The 20488-nt window shown below is 38.4% G+C and overlaps 1 protein-coding gene across 1 annotated transcript in view; it reads right to left on the bottom strand.

The window, feature by feature from the left end:
* Nucleotides 1-9069: 9069 nt before the first annotated feature.
* LOC104530968 (zinc finger protein 827) overlaps nt 9070-20488 on the bottom strand; it is a gene marked incomplete at its 3' end in the record, with an annotated part of 30934 nt that continues 19515 nt past the window's right edge. Inside the window, exon 5 of the mRNA XM_010175715.1 lies at nt 9070-9303. Coding sequence (XP_010174017.1) covers nt 9070-9303 — 234 coding nt within the window. The remainder of the gene's footprint in view (nt 9304-20488) is intronic.

Here is a 20488-nt window from a genome sequence, read left to right on the forward strand (position 1 = left end):
TGATTCTATGATTCTATGATTCTATGAATAGCAAAGTAGTAGCACTTGCTAAAAAAACCCAAACACAACAGAAACATAGTACAATATTTGTGCTACTGAAAAGCTCAAGGTACAGCATTCATCCCTGAAGACCAGACAGTGTCACCTGAAGTTGCAGCAGTAAGAGTGCCTCTGAAATTTAGTCTTAGACAACAACTGCCTATAGTCTAGGACAGAGATTGCCAAGTTTTAGAAAGCGCTTATTCGAGCTACTTCTCTCAGAAAGTTGGGACTACCACAACCAAACAAAAGTTATGCACAAGTCAGCAATGTGCTCTGGTGGCAACCTAGGCCAACCATATTCTGGGCCACTTTATCAAACCTGTAGCCATCAGGTAGACAGAGGAGATTCTTACCCTCTATTCTGCGCTTATGAGACTGCATTTAGACTATTGTGCCCCATTCGGGGCTCCCCAGTACAGGATAGACACTGACACCCTGGAGCATGTTCAAGTGGAAGGCTACCAAGATAGTTAGAGGGCTGCTGCAAGATGTAAGAGAGAACAGTTAACAGAACTGGATTTGTTCAGTCTTAAGAAAACAACACTCAGGGGACATTTTATTGCTGGTGACAACTCCCTAAGGTATAAAGGGAAGGCAGAAAGAAGCTAGAGTCAGGCTTCTCTCAGAAATGCACAGAGATGGTATAAAAGTCAACAGACAAGTTGGAACAAGGGAATTTCTGTTTATATATACAGAAAAAAAAAATCATTGTCAAGATGGTGAAATACTGGCACATATTGTTGAGAGAAGTTGGGTTCTCCATCCTTGGACACATTCAAAAGTTAGTAATTCCCCCAGCAGCCTGATCCTGTTGGAACTGCTTTGAGCAAAATTTTGGATTAGATGAACCCTGGAGGTTCCCTCCAAACTAAATTATTCCATGAATCATTGGCACTAGATCAGATCAGCTGCATGTTTATCTAGCAGAATTTTCAAAACCTCCATACAAGGGAAAGCTACAGCATCCTTGGGTAGCACTTGTTCTAGTGCTGCACTAGAAATTTTTCTTAATGTTCACTCTGAACCTTCAAAGCTGCAGCTGGTAGCTGTTGCCCCTTCTTTTACCATTTGCCACTGCACAGAGGAGTTTGACTCCACTGCTTTTCTGAGTTTCCTTCAAGTAATTGCAGGCTATGATTAGATCTGCCCTTAGTCCCCCTTTGCCAGACTGAAAAGGCACAGTTCCCTCAATGCCTCCTTGTAGGTCATGAGCCCTAGACCCTCAGTCAGGTCTGCTGCCTTCCTCTAGACCATCTACTAATTCTCAACAGCCCTTTTGAACCAGGGAACCCAAAACTGGTACAGTATTCCACATGCAGGAAGTAGAGAATTTAAGGAGCATCAGGGTATCTGAGAAAGAGGTAGACTGGTGGAACCAAGCGCTGTCCTCCCTGGACAGAAACAGGAAAAAAAACAAGATCAAGGGGATCCTGTATTCTACCCCCACCAGGCAAAGGCAGTAGCTTAAAGGAAAGGAGTGAATGGAGGCAAGTCCATGTTTGGGGTGGCAGTTGAACCCCCTCCATGCCCACCTCACCTTTCCAGGTGCCTCTGTACAACAGGTATGAAGCTCTGGATGTGGAAGCCCGGTCAATGGATGATGTGGATGACTGTCCATCCACATCAGAGGTGTTGCCAAGGTCAGAGAGGGCTATCACCAGTATCATGACCACCTCCATGAGGAAGAAAAGACAGGTTATAGCTGGTGGCAACTTTCTTCTGGGGGAAACAGAGGGTCCAATATGCCAGACAGACCTTTCTCTTAGGGAAGTCTGCTGCCTCCCTGGGGCCTGGGTTAAGGCCATCACTAGGAAACTTCCTAGACTTGTATGGCTCTCAGACTATTATCCATTACTGCTCTTCCACGTGGGTGGCCATAAAGCTGCAACACATAGTCCAAGGGCAAGCAAAAAAGATTTCAGGGCCTTGGGATGGTTGATAAGGGAATCTGGAAACTTTTTAGCAGGGGCTGTTGTGATAGAACAAGGGGCAATGGTTTTAAACTAAAAGAGGGTAGATTCAGACTAGATATAAAGAAGAAATTTTTTACAATGAGGGTGGTGAAACACTGGAACAGGTTGCCCACACTGGTAATTGCCCCATCCCTGGAAACATCAAGGTCAGGTTGGATGGGGCTCTGAGCAACCTGATCTTGTTGAAGATGTTCCTGCTCACTGCAGGAGGGTTGGAGTAGATGACCTTTAAAGGTCCCCTCCAACCCATGGCATTCTATGATTCTAGGCAGCACTCACCTACTCTAGAGGGGACACACTGAACACGCTCTTCTGATGTAGCACAGTCTGCTTTTCACTTTATTTGAGATGAAATTCAAAATCAAGTGCACAGATCTAATAAAAAACACAAGTCATGTAGTAAATATTGCTTTTGCGGATACAATAGCTGTCCAATGACTTTCCATTGCTGAAATCAAATGAATCCTTGTTAAATCATTCATGCTTCTTCCTACCATCTTATTTAAAACTTCATCCTGCAACTAAAAATCTAAGTTACTCATATTTGCTGAAATGCCCATCAGCTTTACAAATCAACTTAAAAAAGAAAGCCTTTCCCATATGTCTCATAAATTGGACTCCTGTACTAGTTTTCACAATCAAGCAGACACGGGTAACTAGTGGGTCAACTTGTACCGACTTCAAAAGCTTTCAGTATGGAGAATCAGGTATTTTGTTATGCTAATTGTTCTGATTTGCTAGAAATAAACATGCCCTAAAACAGCTTAAGTAAAACCTCAGAGGTAGGGAACAGTTGGCAAGCCCTGAAGGTTCTGCTACAGACACAACAAGTAACATCTGATGTTCCCTAGGGCGCTGTGCTTGATGCTTTATTTTGCTCCTATTTTGTCAAACTGCTGTTTTATATAAGACAATGTCAATGGGCCTTGAATCAATGTAATGGGATCCCGCATTAAAAAAACAATCACAAACCAGCTTATATCTGTTAAAGTGAAAGCTCTGAACTCCTACATTATAGTATTTTGCAACTACAGACTTAGTTTCACAAAAATGCAAGCCAACGACAAAAAAAAAAAGGAACAAGTTAAAGCAATAGACTATTTTGAGTTGTGATATGCATCTTCTGCTCATTCCATTTAAATGGTAGGATTATAGTGCTTACCTGAAAGACCCTACTTGCAGAACACAGTCAGCCCCTCAAAACATAGACCAAAAAGAATGTGACAAAAAAATCTACACGTGCAGTGAATTGCTATTTTACAACATATTCCAATCTATGCGAGTCTCTCAGTTCAAGAAAATTCCAGTCTAGCATTTCTGCAGCAAGCTGTACCTTTGCAGAGACCCTGGCTCCAGTTTTCCTGTCTTGACAAGCTGACCCTCCAAAGACAAGGGGGACTGCAAGAGGCCCTTCTGCAATTACTGTGCATCCACAATCCCCTGACACTTTGAAAAAAACTGATATGTCCACTTTCCATAGCTTTGCAGCCCCTCCCACCTGGCTGAATATCATCAAGGAATATCAGTAAAGCAAAGGACTGGGGGGATTTGTTTAAACTCTTCAATGACAATTCTTAAAAAATAAAATAAAATATAAAAAATGAAATGAAATGAAATGAAATGAAATGAAATGAAATGAAATGAAAAATATATTAAAATAAATCCAGAAGACAAAAAGGCACATATTCAAAACACAGACATTATGTTTTCTTAGCATTCCAAATTATCTAATCCTTTAAATTAACATGGTTTTCATCAAATGTCAAGATCACCCTGACATGGAAAAAGGAAGAAAATGAATTGCAATAACTTTAAGGTATAGCATAACTTTTACTTGTTTTTCTGTGTTTTTTGTTGTTTCGTGGAGTTTTTAAAGATATATAGGGGAAAAAAACCTTAGAATTTGCAGACTTCCATACTTCCGACCCTATACTTCTCCTGTGAACAGGTAATACTTTTTTCCTGCTTTCCAGTTTAGACATTAATGTTGTAATGAAATATGGCAAAACCTATCAATAGGTAAGAATCCATTACTATTTGAGTTCTTTTCAGAGTATGTTGTTATGTAGATGTCATGGAAAAGCATGAATGTACCATGGCCTGATACAAACTTCACGTAGTACCGCGTTGGCAGGAGAGTCTGAAAATATTGGAAAAAAATCTGGAACCTGACACATTGCAATAATAAATCTAGCTATCTAGAAACTTGGAGCTTTTTCTATACTGTAATTAAAATACAGCTTCACTCTAACCATTAACAGTCAATTTCACTTTTCCATTGGTTAAAAAAACCAAACCAAACCAAAACCAAAAAAACTCCACTTGGCTAGTAGTGGGATTTAACCTGGTGACATGACTTGCCATGGTTTGCCATCTCTGTAGTTGTCATCAAGAGAAAGTCTTATTTTGGGTCATATGCTTCCCCATCTACTTTTTTGGGCTTCTATAATGAGCTATTTAGAGACCAAGGATCAAAAGACTTCCCTGTATTTTCACTTCTTTGCCTGTTACCAAGGCTCTCTAAGTAGGGATGAAAGCACTCTTGACAGCTCCCCCTGCAATCTAGCTATGGAGATTCTTACCAGGTCCTGACAACAGCTGTCTCCAAAGACAGCTCCATACAATCACTTCCCAGAACAGCCCAGGAAGTTATGAAAAAGAAATATATAGGAAAGTTAGTCTCCCACTTCACCCAATTAATGTAGTAACGTAATTGGGTTTTTTTCACCATAGGAACAATAAACTAAAAGACTGACAATGCAACCCACTAAACCTCGAAATATTTTGTGACTGCTAAGAATAATAGCTGACTAGGCACGGACTTGTTTTTGTTGTCAATTCACATTGCTGATGACAGCCAAGAATAAAGCCACCCAAGCCTTAAAATGAGGTAAATCTGACACCAGCTGTCCAGCCACACGTGCATAGATAGCACTCCTAGCTAGCAAACTTTTTAAACTAATACTGTTATTTAGTTCCTCTGGAAGTCTGTGCTGTTGTGACTGGATTGGTTTTGGTATGAGCTAATTTAAAGCCTTCTCAGATAGTCCTTCATCTCACTGTGCCCTAACTCATGATGTGCCATTTTTGGAATGGGAGTAGCATTGAGGTGTTCTGGTTTTCATCCTATGCTGGAATTGTACTATCATTCTTTTTTCTAGTGCACTAATTGCACCTGCTGATAACCCAAAATTGTGACACATTTGGAATAGATACATTTTATATATCTCCAGCTATGCATTAATTTTTGGACAAGAAGGCAAAACACTGTATGTTTCTGAAAGAGAATACATGCCCAAAACATATTAGCAGCACGACTATTTCAACAGAAAACGAGTTTTTAGACTCAAACACTAGCATGTCAATGCAAAATATTATTTTAAATTTCAGCCTCCTCTGAAACCTACCTTTTAATTTACAAGACTCTGTGTATAAAACTGAACAAGGATGACTTGGGTGCACCACTTAATTAAACATTTTGAGAAATAAATTTGCTTTTCCATAAAAGAGAACTGGTAAGAATGTAGAAAACTAGTTCAGGTGTATTTAAAATACATTAATTCAATTTCTTATAAGTGATTTTTGTTCAACATTTAATATGAATTTAAAATCTTGCAGGGATGGCACCCTTGCAAACAGAGATGAGAGCCATTTGCTCCACTCCACTGTCTCCTCAAATCTGTTTGCTTTGTAGTAGATGTAGTCTCAGGTAATTGATAGAATTCATATCTCACCTTTGTACATCTGTATAAATCATGGCAGTAAATTTATATTCTTCTGTAAAATGTACATTGGAAGTCTGCACTGTGGCTCAAACTTTACCTGTTAACCTCCAAAGACTATTTCTTCCAAATGGGCATTTCATTTATTTTTAAATAGCAGATCAGTTGTTAAGAAGCTTTGTTTTGACTATCTGGATGGAAATGCATTCAGCCTAGACATGCCAAAGATACATTAGCCTTCTTAGCTTGAATAATCCTTTGGAAGAAGTGCAACTAGATATCAACTGACTAGGTATCAAGTTTGTGAACTGTGGGATAGAAGATCTGAATCCAAGTGGACCACAGTGGAGAAAAAACTGGTAGAAAAGGGCATAGCATCTCCAGATAAGGTCCAACTCCACCAAAGTAACGGGCACAGTAAAGGACTGGTCTTAAACACTGGTTGTATGCTGCTAGAAGCATGCAGGTGTCCTGACAGCTTTTTAGCTTCATGAGAAAAGAGAGTGCCTTGCGTAGTAGAACTAAAATAGAGAGCTGCATGTGATTTTCTCTTGTTTCTGTACATATACCTCTACAAAAACAACTAGTAAATGTTCTGTTAATGTTCTACTACAGTAAAATATGATTATTATTCTAACTTTTCCTAGTTTTAGAGTAGTTTCTGGGTGGCTGACAAGTCCCTCCATTATAGAGGCTGATGATTTGCAGTAAGTCTCTCTTACTGCCCAAACTAGTCTCCAGAGGTGGAAAGGCCTTCCACTACACTGTACAAGCTCAGCTAAGAGCTAGCAACACAGCATCTCTGTTTGGGAAAAGAGATTTCCCAGTGAAAAATATGAACCAGTGTAGCCTTCACACAAAAGAAGACAGCAAGGTCTGCGCCTAAATCCCAAGAGGCTTCCATGAGACTGCAACAATCAGCAATATTACTGCCCAGGGGATAACAGAAGCATGTATGTCAGGAATGCAGAAAGCAAAATACTGTTATTTCAGAAATCCTTTGCTGAATTTGTGTGCAGTGTAGGTTTTGGTAATTAGTATTACACAGAAGAAAGTGTAAATAACAAAACAAGGCTGTAATCCATTCAGTCTTTACCAAGAATATATACAGCCTGGAAGGACCTGACTTAATTATAATCAAATCTAATAAGGGCACTTGACTGAAGATTTTCTACAGACAGTAGAACATCCAGACATACTCATTCCTTTCCATTCTTCTTTTTGCCCCTTCCAGTACCAGGGAAAAGGAGGAAGTTTGTTCTTGTTTTCATTTTATTCTGAAGAAGCGGCTTAATTGTTTAAGTTCTAAATCACCAAAACCAGAGTGCAGAATTGCTTAAAATAAGCTCGGAAGTCAATAGTGATCTGAGAGTATTGTACCAGATAGAGTAAACACTACAAAAAATAGTAAAGAGGCTATTGATCTTACATAGTCCTCTTATATTTGCTCTACATTAAACTGTCTTAGTGTTTTCCTCCTTTATAGTTTCTGCCTTAGATGGTAATTCAGAAAATTGCAGTTTGAAAGCAGTGTAAGGGATAAACTTGGTATAACCCCACCCGCTGGCTGATTCAGGAATACCAACTGCAGCAATACCGACCGAGTAAATCCGAGAGCAATTCTCTACCTTCTAATCTATGGATTAACCAAAAAGACCACTACCAGCATAAACTGCTCAATCACTAAGAGCTCATAAGAGAAGTGCTTAACTAGTGTATTTCTTACTACAACCTTTAAAGACTGGGAGTTCCCAACGGAAGTGACTGAAGACTTGACCAAGATTTTATCACGCCAGATTTCACTCATACAAACAGGTATTTAAGGCACAAATATTCTAATATAATAGTCTGTAAAAGAGTTATTTAAATACAGCCTGCTAGTGCTGAATTCAAGATTCACAATCAAGAACCTTAGTGTCTCTGAAGTACTTGAGAAATCATTAAGTTACAGAGCCCTTTCTTTATGAAAATAGTTATATAAATTTATACATGTCAAGAAAAATAAAGTCATAGGTTAGCATTCATTAGGCTGTAAAGTTCTGTTACCTGAATATCATACTCGAACCAGTAACCACCAGCAACAGTGCACTATATCAATAATGAAATTTTTACTATTTGGGAGTCTGTGAAAAACTGTGAAACTTCTGCTCTGATCAACTTTTGTACCTGGGAAGCACTTTTTGCACCATTAACATGGAAAGCTTGCAAACCAATGATTCAAATTCTTCTGCAAATTAAAGTGTGCAGGTATGAATAGGAGTGAATTAATTGCTTGTTAGAATTTATAGGGGAGATCCTTGTCAGTTAAAGTCTCTCAGGTATAAATTTGTGCTCAAATTCAATGTTGCCAGTATCCAACCAAGCCAAATAATTTCAGGTAGGTTTGGTAGGGACCTCAGAAGTTACTAAATTTGTAAGTGTTTCCATTGGCAACTCGTGCGTGACTTTAGCATACTTAAAAAAATAAGTCTTGTCCAGTTTTGGAGAAGACTGAAAGACTAACTGATCCAGTTTAGGTGCGGAAGTGTGAAACCCAGCCTCCCAGACTGACTTTCCAATCTCAGTCCTAAAAATTGAAGTCTAGTAGAAGTTCAAAGTCTTTTTGTCATTGACTTAACCTCTTCCCAGCAGGGAGAATTCAACCCTGTCATTTTCCCTTAAAGTTAAACCTTGATTCTAACAGTTAGACAAAACATAATTAGCAGAAGGTACATTTTGATTTGACTCCCTCCAGTTGTAACAGTACATACATGTACACACATGCATGCTGTCTACTGGTCTAGCAGAAGGATGTATCACTAAGGCAATGTAGCCAAGTTCAAGTGGCCTACCTAACAGCAGAAAGCTGTCTCAGTTTACATTATTTTTTAACAGTGTATCTTAGAATTTTGAGTGCAAGATATTGTCAGGAAAAAAAACAAAAACAAAAACAAAACACCAACAAACATAAATGCTCTAAATGTCATAATTTATAAAGCTGTATCAGGTATAGTTCAGTACAGACACACATTCTTATGATGTTAATGAAGTGACACATTAATAAATTGGTATTAATATGTTTTGGTACGTTTTAAAAATGACAACATCTAAAGGCTTTCAGGTATCATTTCTTTTGACTTATCCCATAGTCATTAATTTGAAAACCAGAGCACAGATAATTAGATACTATGGCGACAGACCAAACAGAGATGTCTTATGTATGTGAACCTGTGTAGACAGACCTTTTCAATTGTTCCTTCACTTGCTACTAAAGCTAAGCACTCCTTCTGCAAAGTAACCCTGATAGCATACATGAAAACAAGATGTTGAATATTATTAAATTAAATATCTACCTGAGAGCTTCATGAGGAGCTCAGATGCTGCCTTGACCGACATGTCCTGCCTCATCACATTTGCCTGTGTTTCCTGTGGCTTGAGTTTCTCCTCAGGGACACTTGGAGCTGAGGCTTCAGATTCCTGGCTGAACACATAGCTGGACTGAGACAAGGCTGAACTTGCAGTTTCTTCATCCTTAGGCTCCTCTTTCACTTTAAATTTGGGAGTCAAGGGCTCTTTTTGATTTGCAGCTGTCAAGAGAAGAAGTGAGACTTAATAAGGTAAGTAATATATAATCACAGAGCAGATAGTAACAAGAAGAAACCATAACCTGAGAAATGCTAGAGCAGGTACTGGAAGCAAGCATGTCAAACACTATTCAAAGATGCTTTAAGAAGTAAACTTCTGCATCTTTTGTACAAAGGGACAGTTTTGAAACACGAAAGCTGCATGTACCAGAGCTCAGGAAACCATCCTTCTCCTTTCACTTTTTTGCCCCTACTCCTCCCAAAAGCATTCACCTGGTCATTGGTTTGTAGGTCGTTCTTCTGTAGGCTTGTTGGAAGTTTAAAACATTTCACGTAAGGGCAAATTTGACAAAGCCCATGGGTACTACATACTGAGTTCTTAGAGCACAGAAAAGAGACAAGAGATGAGAGTAGAAAGACAGGAAACGTAAGAGGGGAGTAAAAGGGGAAAGAACAGCAAATTCTTAGGTCCTAGAAGTTGGTATTTGTTAAGAAAGAGAACAGGAGAACAGAGGGATTTTCAGAAGACAGCTCTGCACTGGAAGATGCTATTAGAGCACAGTTCCAGGTTCTACACCGACAAAAAAAAAAAAAAAAAAAAAAAAAAAAAAAAAAAAAGAAAGAGAGCAAATTTAAAATAATCCTTTCAAATACTCCATCTAAGCAGCTGCACAGTCTTAAAGAAGGGTACGGAGATCTTGGGGCTGCTTAAAATCTACACACTGAACAATGTTGCTCTTGAATGGTCTTTCCAATACCCCTTGACAGTGGTAGATCCTTTGCACTGCATTTGGTTGAAGGGATAAAACCAAGAACACCTCTTAAACACTACTTCCAAACCCAAGCTGTATAAATTCATAGGCAGACTGCACAACAAACAGCAGGCTAAAGAAGTTGCATTGTTTTTCATCAGCTCTTATTACAATTCTTTCTGTTTTACCATTAAGAGATAATTCCTTCCCTGTCTCTTAGTGGCTTTTTCTTGTTCAAAATTTCACTTTAAACACACAGCAAATGATTTGTTCAGTGCCCCAAACTTTGATGAGTTTACATCTTTCTCACCTCTCTAAAACTCTGTCTCCACAAATATGAAAGATAGAGCATCGTCCTCATTTTGTTATCTTTCTAAGCTCTCTCATCATTTACCTCACTACCTCTCCTATATATTTTCCTCCTTCTACATGACAACCCCCTGCCTACCCTCATGACTCTTGCGGATGAGCTCTGTCAAATATCACTTAGACCACGTAAGAAGGATGTACCCCACCACCCCTTTCACAGGCTGCAGCAGGGCATTAGAAGCCAACATGCATTGTCTGCTGCAGAGAGCCATTTGTTTTACAAACCCATTACACGAATGAGGAACTGGCATATCACAGGGATGGTAATATCCAACTAGAGGGGAAGGGTACTAACAGGTTAAATCAACCCAACAATGTCTGGTAACATTCACCTGCTTAAGCCCTTGGTCTACGTTCTCCTCCACTTCACTGCTTTTTACCTACTCCCTAGCTCCCCACTTTCCTGGCTTATTTCCTCAGATACTCCCCTTTTCAGCAGTTCCCCCAAAATCTGAATCCTAGAGAATCTGAATTCCTGTATCCCACTGTGATATGCTCACCATCTCCCAGAGACCTCAACCCTAAAATATGGGGTACAATTGCCATCTTTATTGCAAACAGACACCTCCATTTGCTACTCCAAGCTTTGTTCATTTTCATACAGTCCACAGTTTTGCAGTTTTCTTTGTGTTTTTGTTTCATTTTGGTTTTATTTTTTTTAAAGCTACTAAATTACCTTGTAATACAACACTTAACATCTTCTTGGTTTATTTTTCAGAGTTGTTTGATTTTTCTCCTTTCTTATTGGTCAGCAAGTCATTACCAAAGAACAAGATTAAAGCAAGAGGTATAAACAGTGTACACATAAGCAGCATGTACATACACATTGGTATTTTCACTACTTCAGAATTACCTTTACCTTTTATGTGTATTTTTTAATATGACCTATATGGTTGGACTTGATGATCTCAGAGGTCTTTTCCAACTCTATGATTCTATGAAACATTAAAGCATCCTTTAATTCTTCAAAATACAGGTTAAGGCTCTCAAACCAATCTTAGCTTTACCAAGGTACTTACAAAAAAAATTCATCTATCTTCTTTATTCAGTCCTACATCTTTCTAGCTCAGTCTATTCTGGAGTCTGATCTGGGGTGATGAATGGTCACCAAAAAAAACCCCAAAACAAACCAAGCCTTTTATGCCACACTACTTCTCTTTTAAAACATGCCACTCTATCTGCTACTGGTAGGAAAAATACAAATCTCCATCAAGAGCTGAGTGCAACTGATGGAGAGCATTCTGCCTGAACTTTCAGAGAACCTGGAGAAAAAAAAAATCATTTGAATTTATTAATTCCAAGAAGGTATTAATTCAAATTTTCCCAGAAAATAAAGGAAACATGAGTCTGAGTGAAGAGGTAAAGATGACCCATTGAGAACATCAACCTGTGAAGCCAGCTACGTTTCTTCTGCCCATGAGCCAGGGTAGAAAATGAACCAGGCAGAGGAAACACTATAGACCAGGTCAGCATACACTTTTACCATTTAAAATACAGAGGTGATATTAAACTCATATACATAGATCAGCATAAGTTTGCAACCACACACCATGGTCCATTATAAACCAGGTTAAGAACAGTGTAAAACCATCCATACACAAACAGAATCACTGTAACACAATTCATATGATATCACAGCCTTAAACTAGGAACTTTTTCAGAGTCAGGCACTATAGTATACAGTGGCAGATGCCTTATAGATTCCCCTGCCACAAGAAGGAGGATTAAAAGGGGTGCTTTTTGGAAGAAATTAGCATGTATTAAACTGTCTTATCACCAAGCCAGAACTCAGCAGCCAATGTGACCCAATCCAAGGGCAGGTGTCAAGTGGTACCTCTGTGCTCTTCATCTCAGGGTATTCTCAAAATCTACTGACATGAAGCCAAGTTCTAATAGCTCAAAGAACCAAAAATTCAAGGTAGGTCACATCTGAGTTTCCCTCCTTTCCCTCTCTCTCCCTACCCCACACATTAGCTCTTCTACTGTGACAGCACATGCTGCTCTACGCCAGTGCTCCCACACACTTCTGAGCCACCATTCAGGATAACAACGCTAAAACTGTGTTGGCAACAAACCTACCAGCACATATATCATCAGCCATAATCTAAACAAGAGCTTCATGACACCTGTATAACCAGTTTGTCCCTGTGTATCTACAAGACACTACCTATGAGAAATATAAAACATGCTCAGGGTCCCACAGTCCAGAGGAGGTCCTGAAGATGTGCATTTGGTAGTATTACATGGAGGAGAAAAGAAACCCAGACTATTGTTCTTACCTATGTTTCTGGTTCTGCCTACTCTAGCTGCTTCACTTTGGACAGAAGATAGAATTAATAAATTAGGAAATAAGTAGGGTTTTCTTTCTTTAATTAACTGACAGCACATTCCTTGAATTGACCACACTTTCCAAAAATCAAACATTTTAATTGTAGACAAGTCACAAAAATAGAAGAGTTATTTATCTCACTTTTCTTCCCCAGAAAGCAAAACCAAATAATATCATACAACTATTGGGTCAGTTTCAACAAAATTGCTTCAGTTAATGTGGCTTTTGCTTCAATTAATGGGGCTTATACTCTCTCTCTTGAAATATACTAGAGCAGATTCCAATATAAATGAAGCTTAAACAGAAAGACAAATGAAAAAGGAGGAGTCAGATCCATACATCAAAACTAGAGGGGGGTGGGGGGGTGAAACCCACCCAAACCAAACAAAAAACCCAACTTCAAAACCAAAAAAAATCCCCACCACTCTTGCCTCTGCCTCATCTTGGATCCACAATTAAGGGCAGAATCGCTAACACATGGAAAATAGCAACTACAGTGCATCCACTAGTCCTTTTAGGGAGAATAAACAGATGTAAGAAAAAACATTGCAAATAAAGGAAATCAAAGCTGACTGAGACTAGTTTTTAAAAGCCCTATGATTGAGGAATCTTTTAAAAATTAGAACTAGGCAAGGATAAAAAACGATGATATTGAAGTCTATTAAAGTATATTTGAACTACAAAATTATTACTCCCCAGAAGGAATAACATCTTCTATCTACACACAAAAATAGATACACATACATATACTTAATTTGTATTTAATTTACATTCATTCTGAACTGCAATGAGAACAGACTGAAGGATGTGTTGCCTGCACACTGAATTAAAAAAAAAACAGCAACTTAATTTTGAAATACACAGCGAGGAAAAAAAAAAAACCCACACAGCAAACGCAACCAACAGGCAGCAGTCTCTCAAACAGGATTGATAATTCTCCATTTGTTCCATTCCATTCCATAACCAGAAAAAACCCCAAACAGATCAAAGAAGATTCCAGACTGCTGATTTTTATCTTCCTGGCAACAGGAATAATTTGATCCATTTGGCAAAAGTAGATGATGAAAGTTCTAACACTTTCCTCAAACTGCCAAATGCCACAAGAAAAGCTTTGGGCATCTGCCACTAATCTGAAACACTCTGACAGAAACTACTAACTGCATCAGTCCACTTACGAGGATTTCTAAATGCTCAAAATGTTTATAATTGAAAGAGGAAAAATGAGGTGATTACTTCAAGCCAAGCTCAATGTTACAAGTCGCAATCAGCAGAGTTGGTCACTGTTCCATCTGTCTGAGTAAAGAACATGAGAAAGAAAAAAGAACACACAACAAAAATTCTGTCACAAAAGAGTCCACGAGAAAAAGCACCTACAGAGTCTGGGTTGAAAGGAACTATGATGAAAATGCCACGGTACACCATCATGTTATTTTACAAGTGATGCCTGACTACAACCACAAAGACGAGAGAGAGCCAACCAGTCATGGCTGAGGGAAAAGGAGAAAGTGAGAACACATTCCAAAAGGCACTGCAAATTGAACTTGTCTCCTTGAGATCTTGCAGGAAGACTTCCCATAGTGATTCTTCTCAGAGCCACCATGGCAAGAGAACCATGGCATGAATTCCACCTTAGGAAGAAAGGACAGTGCCTCACCCAGGTCCTACTGGAGCAAGAGCATCTGAGTGATATAAGGAGCCTTCCATTCCAGGTGTCAAGTTGTGAGCTGTGGTGGTTAAAAGAAACCAAGGACCTTTGACAGACCAGTTCTGCAGTATTTGAAAGACACATTTTCCTGACACTGGGCATCATTGTCCTGAAGGCAGCTGTGGTCAATAAAGGGTAGGACTTGAGTCTTCTACTATTTTCGCTCCAGTAACCAAAATGTGCATCAGAGAAGACTCTGGCTTCTATTTGATGACATCCAAGAACTGAGTAAAGGGTACAAACACTGCAGAAGAAGCCATTGGTTTTGCTAGAAAAATCAATGCAATTGGAACCTGTTGGAGAATCTCCACACTAAATCCAATTGGGACATTAAACTATGTTCAGCTTGTTAAACATAGAGGTTCTTTACAACATAAGTGACCTAAAAGGATAAAAACTGTTCTCAGAAGAACGAATGAAAAAGCTATCAAGGACAGTGTTAAAACATTTATTTTTATCAAAGCAGTGGAATGGTAGAATAGACAATTATGACAAGTATGATGATGCCAAGACTTGCCACCTCTAGGCTTCCAAAGACCACTGAAAATATGAAATCTTTCAAAGAATCTTGCTTAAGTATGTTAAAAATGTGTAAGCAGAGGTTAAGAAAAGGCCAGCTAACTATTCTGATCTTCTCTAAAGCTACTTTGCTTTTTAAGGAGCTGTAGTCAAGCAAAATGAGACACAGCACTGGAGAATGACCAGTCCCCGAAAATTTCACAATGTTCTAGACCAAGCGGAATGGAGGAATTAGGCAAATTGCTAAGGGTCCTGTAGGGCCAAACATCCCTCAGTGCCCCAAGATGCCTGTTATACAGCTAAAGTCTCACTTGCTAAACAAGGTTCTAATATCTGCCAAGACCATTTTCTCCTTTCTGGGTAAAAATAAAAATAACAGCAGAACAGGTAAAATTCTGGGGAAGCTGGAGAAAAGAGGGGGAGGAGAGTGAAAGGAGTGAAGGGAAATTTGTTGCTGATAGGAAAGAATTGTTTGCAGAATGGAAGTTTCTTCTCTCTACAAAGGATCAGAAACAGAGAAGAAGAGAAACACCACCAGACTGACCTTTATATTTATTTAAAAAAAACTCCCCAAAACTAAACTAAACAATCAGAGATGATTGAACTAACAATGTCTTCAACTCCCATTTTAGATAGATGTGGCAGAAAGGCTCATGAGCTAGGACTTCTGCCCAGAGTAATGGTGTAATCAGATAAGCAAAAGAGCCATCAGTCTAGTCTAGTCAGACTCCAAGTATAAGAGTTCGTGTAGATAGCAAAACTGAAGTGTAAGCACAGAGCTGGTCCAGAATCATATTCACGTCTTTTAAGTTGTATTGGGCTGAGTACACAAAAAAGCAGTTTGGTAAAGCATTTTAAATGACTGAATTAGAACAGTCTACACTGCTTTATCTTGCTAAATTCTACATATTCCTTCAAGGTGTAAAACATGATGGGTATGATTTTAAGGATGTCAGGAAATTGTGGATGTTAAGACTAGCAATTTCTGTAAAGAGATTATGAGTGGTGATATATCAGTGGTAAAGATTAGTATAAGCTTTAATTTGCCCAAGTTTTAATTAGTTGTGTTATTGCCCTTTTCCAGTTTTATTTTAAATTAAACTCTATATGGAAATTATGAAATTGTGAATCTGGAGAGACACTTCAAAGAGAGATCTTGATGACATCAGGGGTATTTACACTGACAGCAGCATTATGGAATTCACAGTATTTTTAAATTAAGGATATGGCTCAATAATTGACAGTCCTGTGTGCTTACATATTCTAATTGAAATGTTACATTCTGGCATAAACTATGAATCCTAAATATAGGCAGCATGGTCTTTTCTTTGGAACTTGCTACACAAATACATCAATTATGACAATTTAATTGGATATGCTTTTATTTTATTAAAAATAGCTCTTTGAAGAGTTCAAGCCAGTCAGTTCAGTACTGTCAATGGCAAATGCTAAAACATTTCAAATTACTTGTGTTACCTTTAAGGAATGCAGTAATTTTCAAGAGCCAAACAGAATAAAATCTAAGTGATTACTTAGCTTATCTACTAATATTTTGTATGTAGCTGTCTGATGATTTACTATTTCATTTTTCCGTTAATGGACCAGCTAATAAAACATGAATGCAAAGTCCAAGTACTTTGGACAGTCACCAAAACCCCATGGTGGCATTATTTTCCAAAATAAAGATTTGACTCCTCACACAATAGTGACAGCAGACAGGACTTAAACTGGGAGAAAACAGAGTTTCGCATTTGTTTAACACGGCCAGACACAAACTCTCAGCATGTTATCTCTCCTTCCTCCTCTCTATTTTGAAGTTTTTCCATGTGAGTAACTTGGAGAGCATAAAAAGAACTGCAGAAGGAGGGCACACTTGATAATATAGACCACCACAAGATGAAGAGCCATGCTTTCTAGAGTAATGCACTTGGTGAAGACAGAGAGATGCGGGAGAGAGGCCAGCAATGAAGTATGCCTTCCAATTACTGTTTCCACACAGAATTCCTCTGAGATCAATAGTGCAAGAATCCCATTCATTTTGATGGGATTCATTTATTTTCCAATGTTATGAAAAGTAACTGCAGCACATAACATAGGCACAGTAATAACTTCGCTAGAGTACACTGGCCATTGTAATTCAGATGACTGTGAAAGCTGTTTTTTATTACAAAAGAAAACAAGCTTTAGAAGTGGGTGGAAGGACATCAGTATTTAAAAAGATATGTTGCATAATGTCTGCCACTGAAACCTTTGAAACAGGAAAAGTAAATACTCTGGAAATTAAGATATGAATGCAGTTACAAAGTTTCAATGTGGAATTAATAGACTGGAGGAAGAAAATACTCTGGCAAAGCACTGATCCAGCAAAGTACTTATGCAACTTCAAGCATGCAAGCAGTCCTACTGAAACAAGAGGGGGGAAGGTTTGAAGGTAAAAACATGCCCATGCTTAAATATTCTCCTGTTTATATGTTAAGAGTCATCTGCTAATTGTCTTTACAAACAATAACCCTTTCCAAATCTAAATAAAATTTCAGAGAACCCTTTTAAATTTCTTATGACTTTAAAAGCATTTCCTACGTTAAACTAGGACCTAGAGAATGGAATCTGGAAAAAATGTCAAGGTTTGTTTGTATTTTTAGATTTACATTTGATGATTTTTCTTATGCCCTTATTTCATAAAACTAAACATGGAACTAAAAAATCTTTCTGGCAAAAAATGGCACAGAATTAGGGCTGGAGGGATCTCAAAATGTCACCTACACAAATATTTCTCAACCTCTTTAAACCTAAAACTCCGCTACGCCTTTCTGAAAAAAACTGAGGCCATTTTGAGCAGTGTCATCACAATTCATTTCTGGCCCACTCAAAGTCAGGTCTAACTTTGAACATCTGTAAATTTTTTTGCCCACTTTGCTTCTCTACAGCTTGATGCTTGTTTTTGTTCAGCTGAAATTTCTTGCAACTTCTTCTATGGTTCACTGACTGAGATATGCAGATCTATACCATCCTACTGCCTAATATGTGATCAACCATATCTGACAGGTAGTTATCTAACCCATTTTTAAACAGTGGCAGAGAGGCCACAATCTCTCCAGCCAAACTGTCACAGAGGTTTAACTACCTCAACTTTTGGAAAGATTTTCCTACTGCCAGCTCAAACCGTACAGCAATACAAATTTGTTAATTTTTGTCCAAATCACCATTAATACCTTCTTCCCATGGCAAACTTTTTGATGCATTAAATGCTTATTAATGACTCTCATTAGTCTTCTCTATAGGCTTCACAACCTCACTCCCTTTTATCCATCCTTACTGGACATGTTTTCTAAACCTCCAGTCATTGCTGCTGCTCTCCTTTGAAGTCTTTCCAACTGTCCACACTCTTCATAAACTATAGTGTCAAACCCTTGGGCTTAAGATTGAGAAGAGCAGGACTGTTTGCCCCTTTTTTGAGGCTGTTTCTCTCTGTATAACGTCCCAGTACAGTGACAGCCTTTTTAGCACTAGTATGACATTGTTAACTCCTGTTGCTTTCCCACTGGACTGTTATAGAATCAAAGAATCATTAAGGATGGAAGAGACCTCTAAGATCATCCAGTCCAACTGTAAACTCATCACCACCATGCCCACTATACAATAACCCTGAGTGCTACATCTACACATTTCTTGAACACCCTCAGGGATGGTGACTCCACCACTTCCCTGGGCAGCCTGTTTCAATGTCTCACCACTCTTTCAGAGAATAAATTTTTCCTAATATCCAACCTAAACCTCTCCTGGAGCAACTTAAGGCACTGGTTACCTGGGAGAAGAGACCAAACCTCACCTCACTACAACCTCCTTTCAGGTAGTTGTAGAGAGCAATAAGGTCTCCCCTGAGCCTCCTCTTCTCCAGACAAAACGATGCCAGTTCCTACCTAGTTGTTCCTGGTTTTGTATTTGTGCAATTCTGTTGAACAGTTGCACATTTTTTACTGATCCCTTGTTGACTGCAACTCTTCTCTTTTGACTGTGAGCTACTTTCAATGTACTGTTTTCTAACCAACTGATATCCACTTCATCTAGACTAGAAAGGTACTGCATCGCACAATCAGAAATAATACTGAGAGTCAAGATTATATACATGCTTATTAAGATTCACTTTTAAAATTCATAATAGTTAATAAACACCAATTTTGTACCATCTTTCACTCTAGGTGCACCAGTTAAACTTCTGGAAAGTGTAACTCTTAGGCCTGAAGGCAGACAAGCACACCTCCCAGTCACATGCTTGGAAAAACAACAGGCTAAAACTGCACAGAAATGAAAAGCCAGCGGCCTTGAGGTCTCACAGAAACCTGGTGGCATTCAAACTGACACCAACCAGAAAGAGGAGGCGCAATAAATATTGGCAAGCAAAAATAAATATTAATTTAAACCATCAATATTCAATAAGAATAAATGCAAAATTCTAAAAATCTATTTATCTATCTACTGCTTCTTTCTTAACCACAAGGCCTGTCAGAGAAGAAAATCAGATTGTTTTGAGATAATTTTGTCTTGACAAATCTGTGTTGGCTGTTACAATTGGCATATACAATTTGAGATGTCAAAAGATTTAGATAATTGAAAAGGTAGGGCCAATAATGGAAGAACTGATGGGACAAGAGAGTGTTGTAATAAAGAAATCACTGAAAGGAACTTGGTTCAGCACAGCAAGCAGTCAAAAAAAATGCAGCTAATACTCAGCCAACTTGCGAAAAGAGAATTAATTCTACTTCTACTCTAAATTTATGAACACTGTATGGAGGAAAGCATGAGCTAAATGTATATAACAATATAAACCTCAGGAGAAAAGAAATTCCTTTCCTTTTAACATTGCTCTTCTTGTGTAGTAAACTTAGTGACTGAAAGTACATTTTCATCCAAATATGCACACATACAAAATTACAGATACATCTCACTCCCCCAGTGACTTTATAACATGTTGCTAGGTAACACTGCATACAAGTCAGGTTTCAAGACCTTTAGTAAGTCACCATAAAATAACTGCATAGACCTTTTGCATGAATAATGTACATTTGTATACTTTTTCTGATGCCAATAGATCAGACATTGAAAATATGACCGTCTGCCAAACTGTAAAGAGCTCCCCATCAACTCCTACATGAAAAACAACACATCAAAATGTTGAATGTTTTCTCAGCTTTCAGGCTTTCTCCCCTCTCCTGCTTTCTGCTCTCATTCTTGCTATATGCAGCCATCATAAGCACCACTATCTACAGGTCAGTACAGCTGACGTGCAGAGCCAGTTATGGCACAGCAACCCAAATTTAAGATAGAAACCAGAACAATAACATATATGGGACAGCTGTGAGACTATATAAAAAAATAGATTTCCTATAGAGTCCAAATTTGAAACTCAATTTAAAAATATACAGGTAAAAAAATGTACAAGGAAATCAAAACAGACTCATCCTCACTCATTTTTTGTTGGTCATAATAATAAATTATATCAACAGATTTTTTTAA

The sequence above is a fragment of the Antrostomus carolinensis genome, unplaced genomic scaffold, assembly GCF_000700745.2.
Source record: "Antrostomus carolinensis isolate BGI_N321 unplaced genomic scaffold, ASM70074v2 scaffold6089, whole genome shotgun sequence".
In the NCBI taxonomy this organism is placed as follows: Eukaryota; Metazoa; Chordata; class Aves; order Caprimulgiformes; family Caprimulgidae; genus Antrostomus; species Antrostomus carolinensis.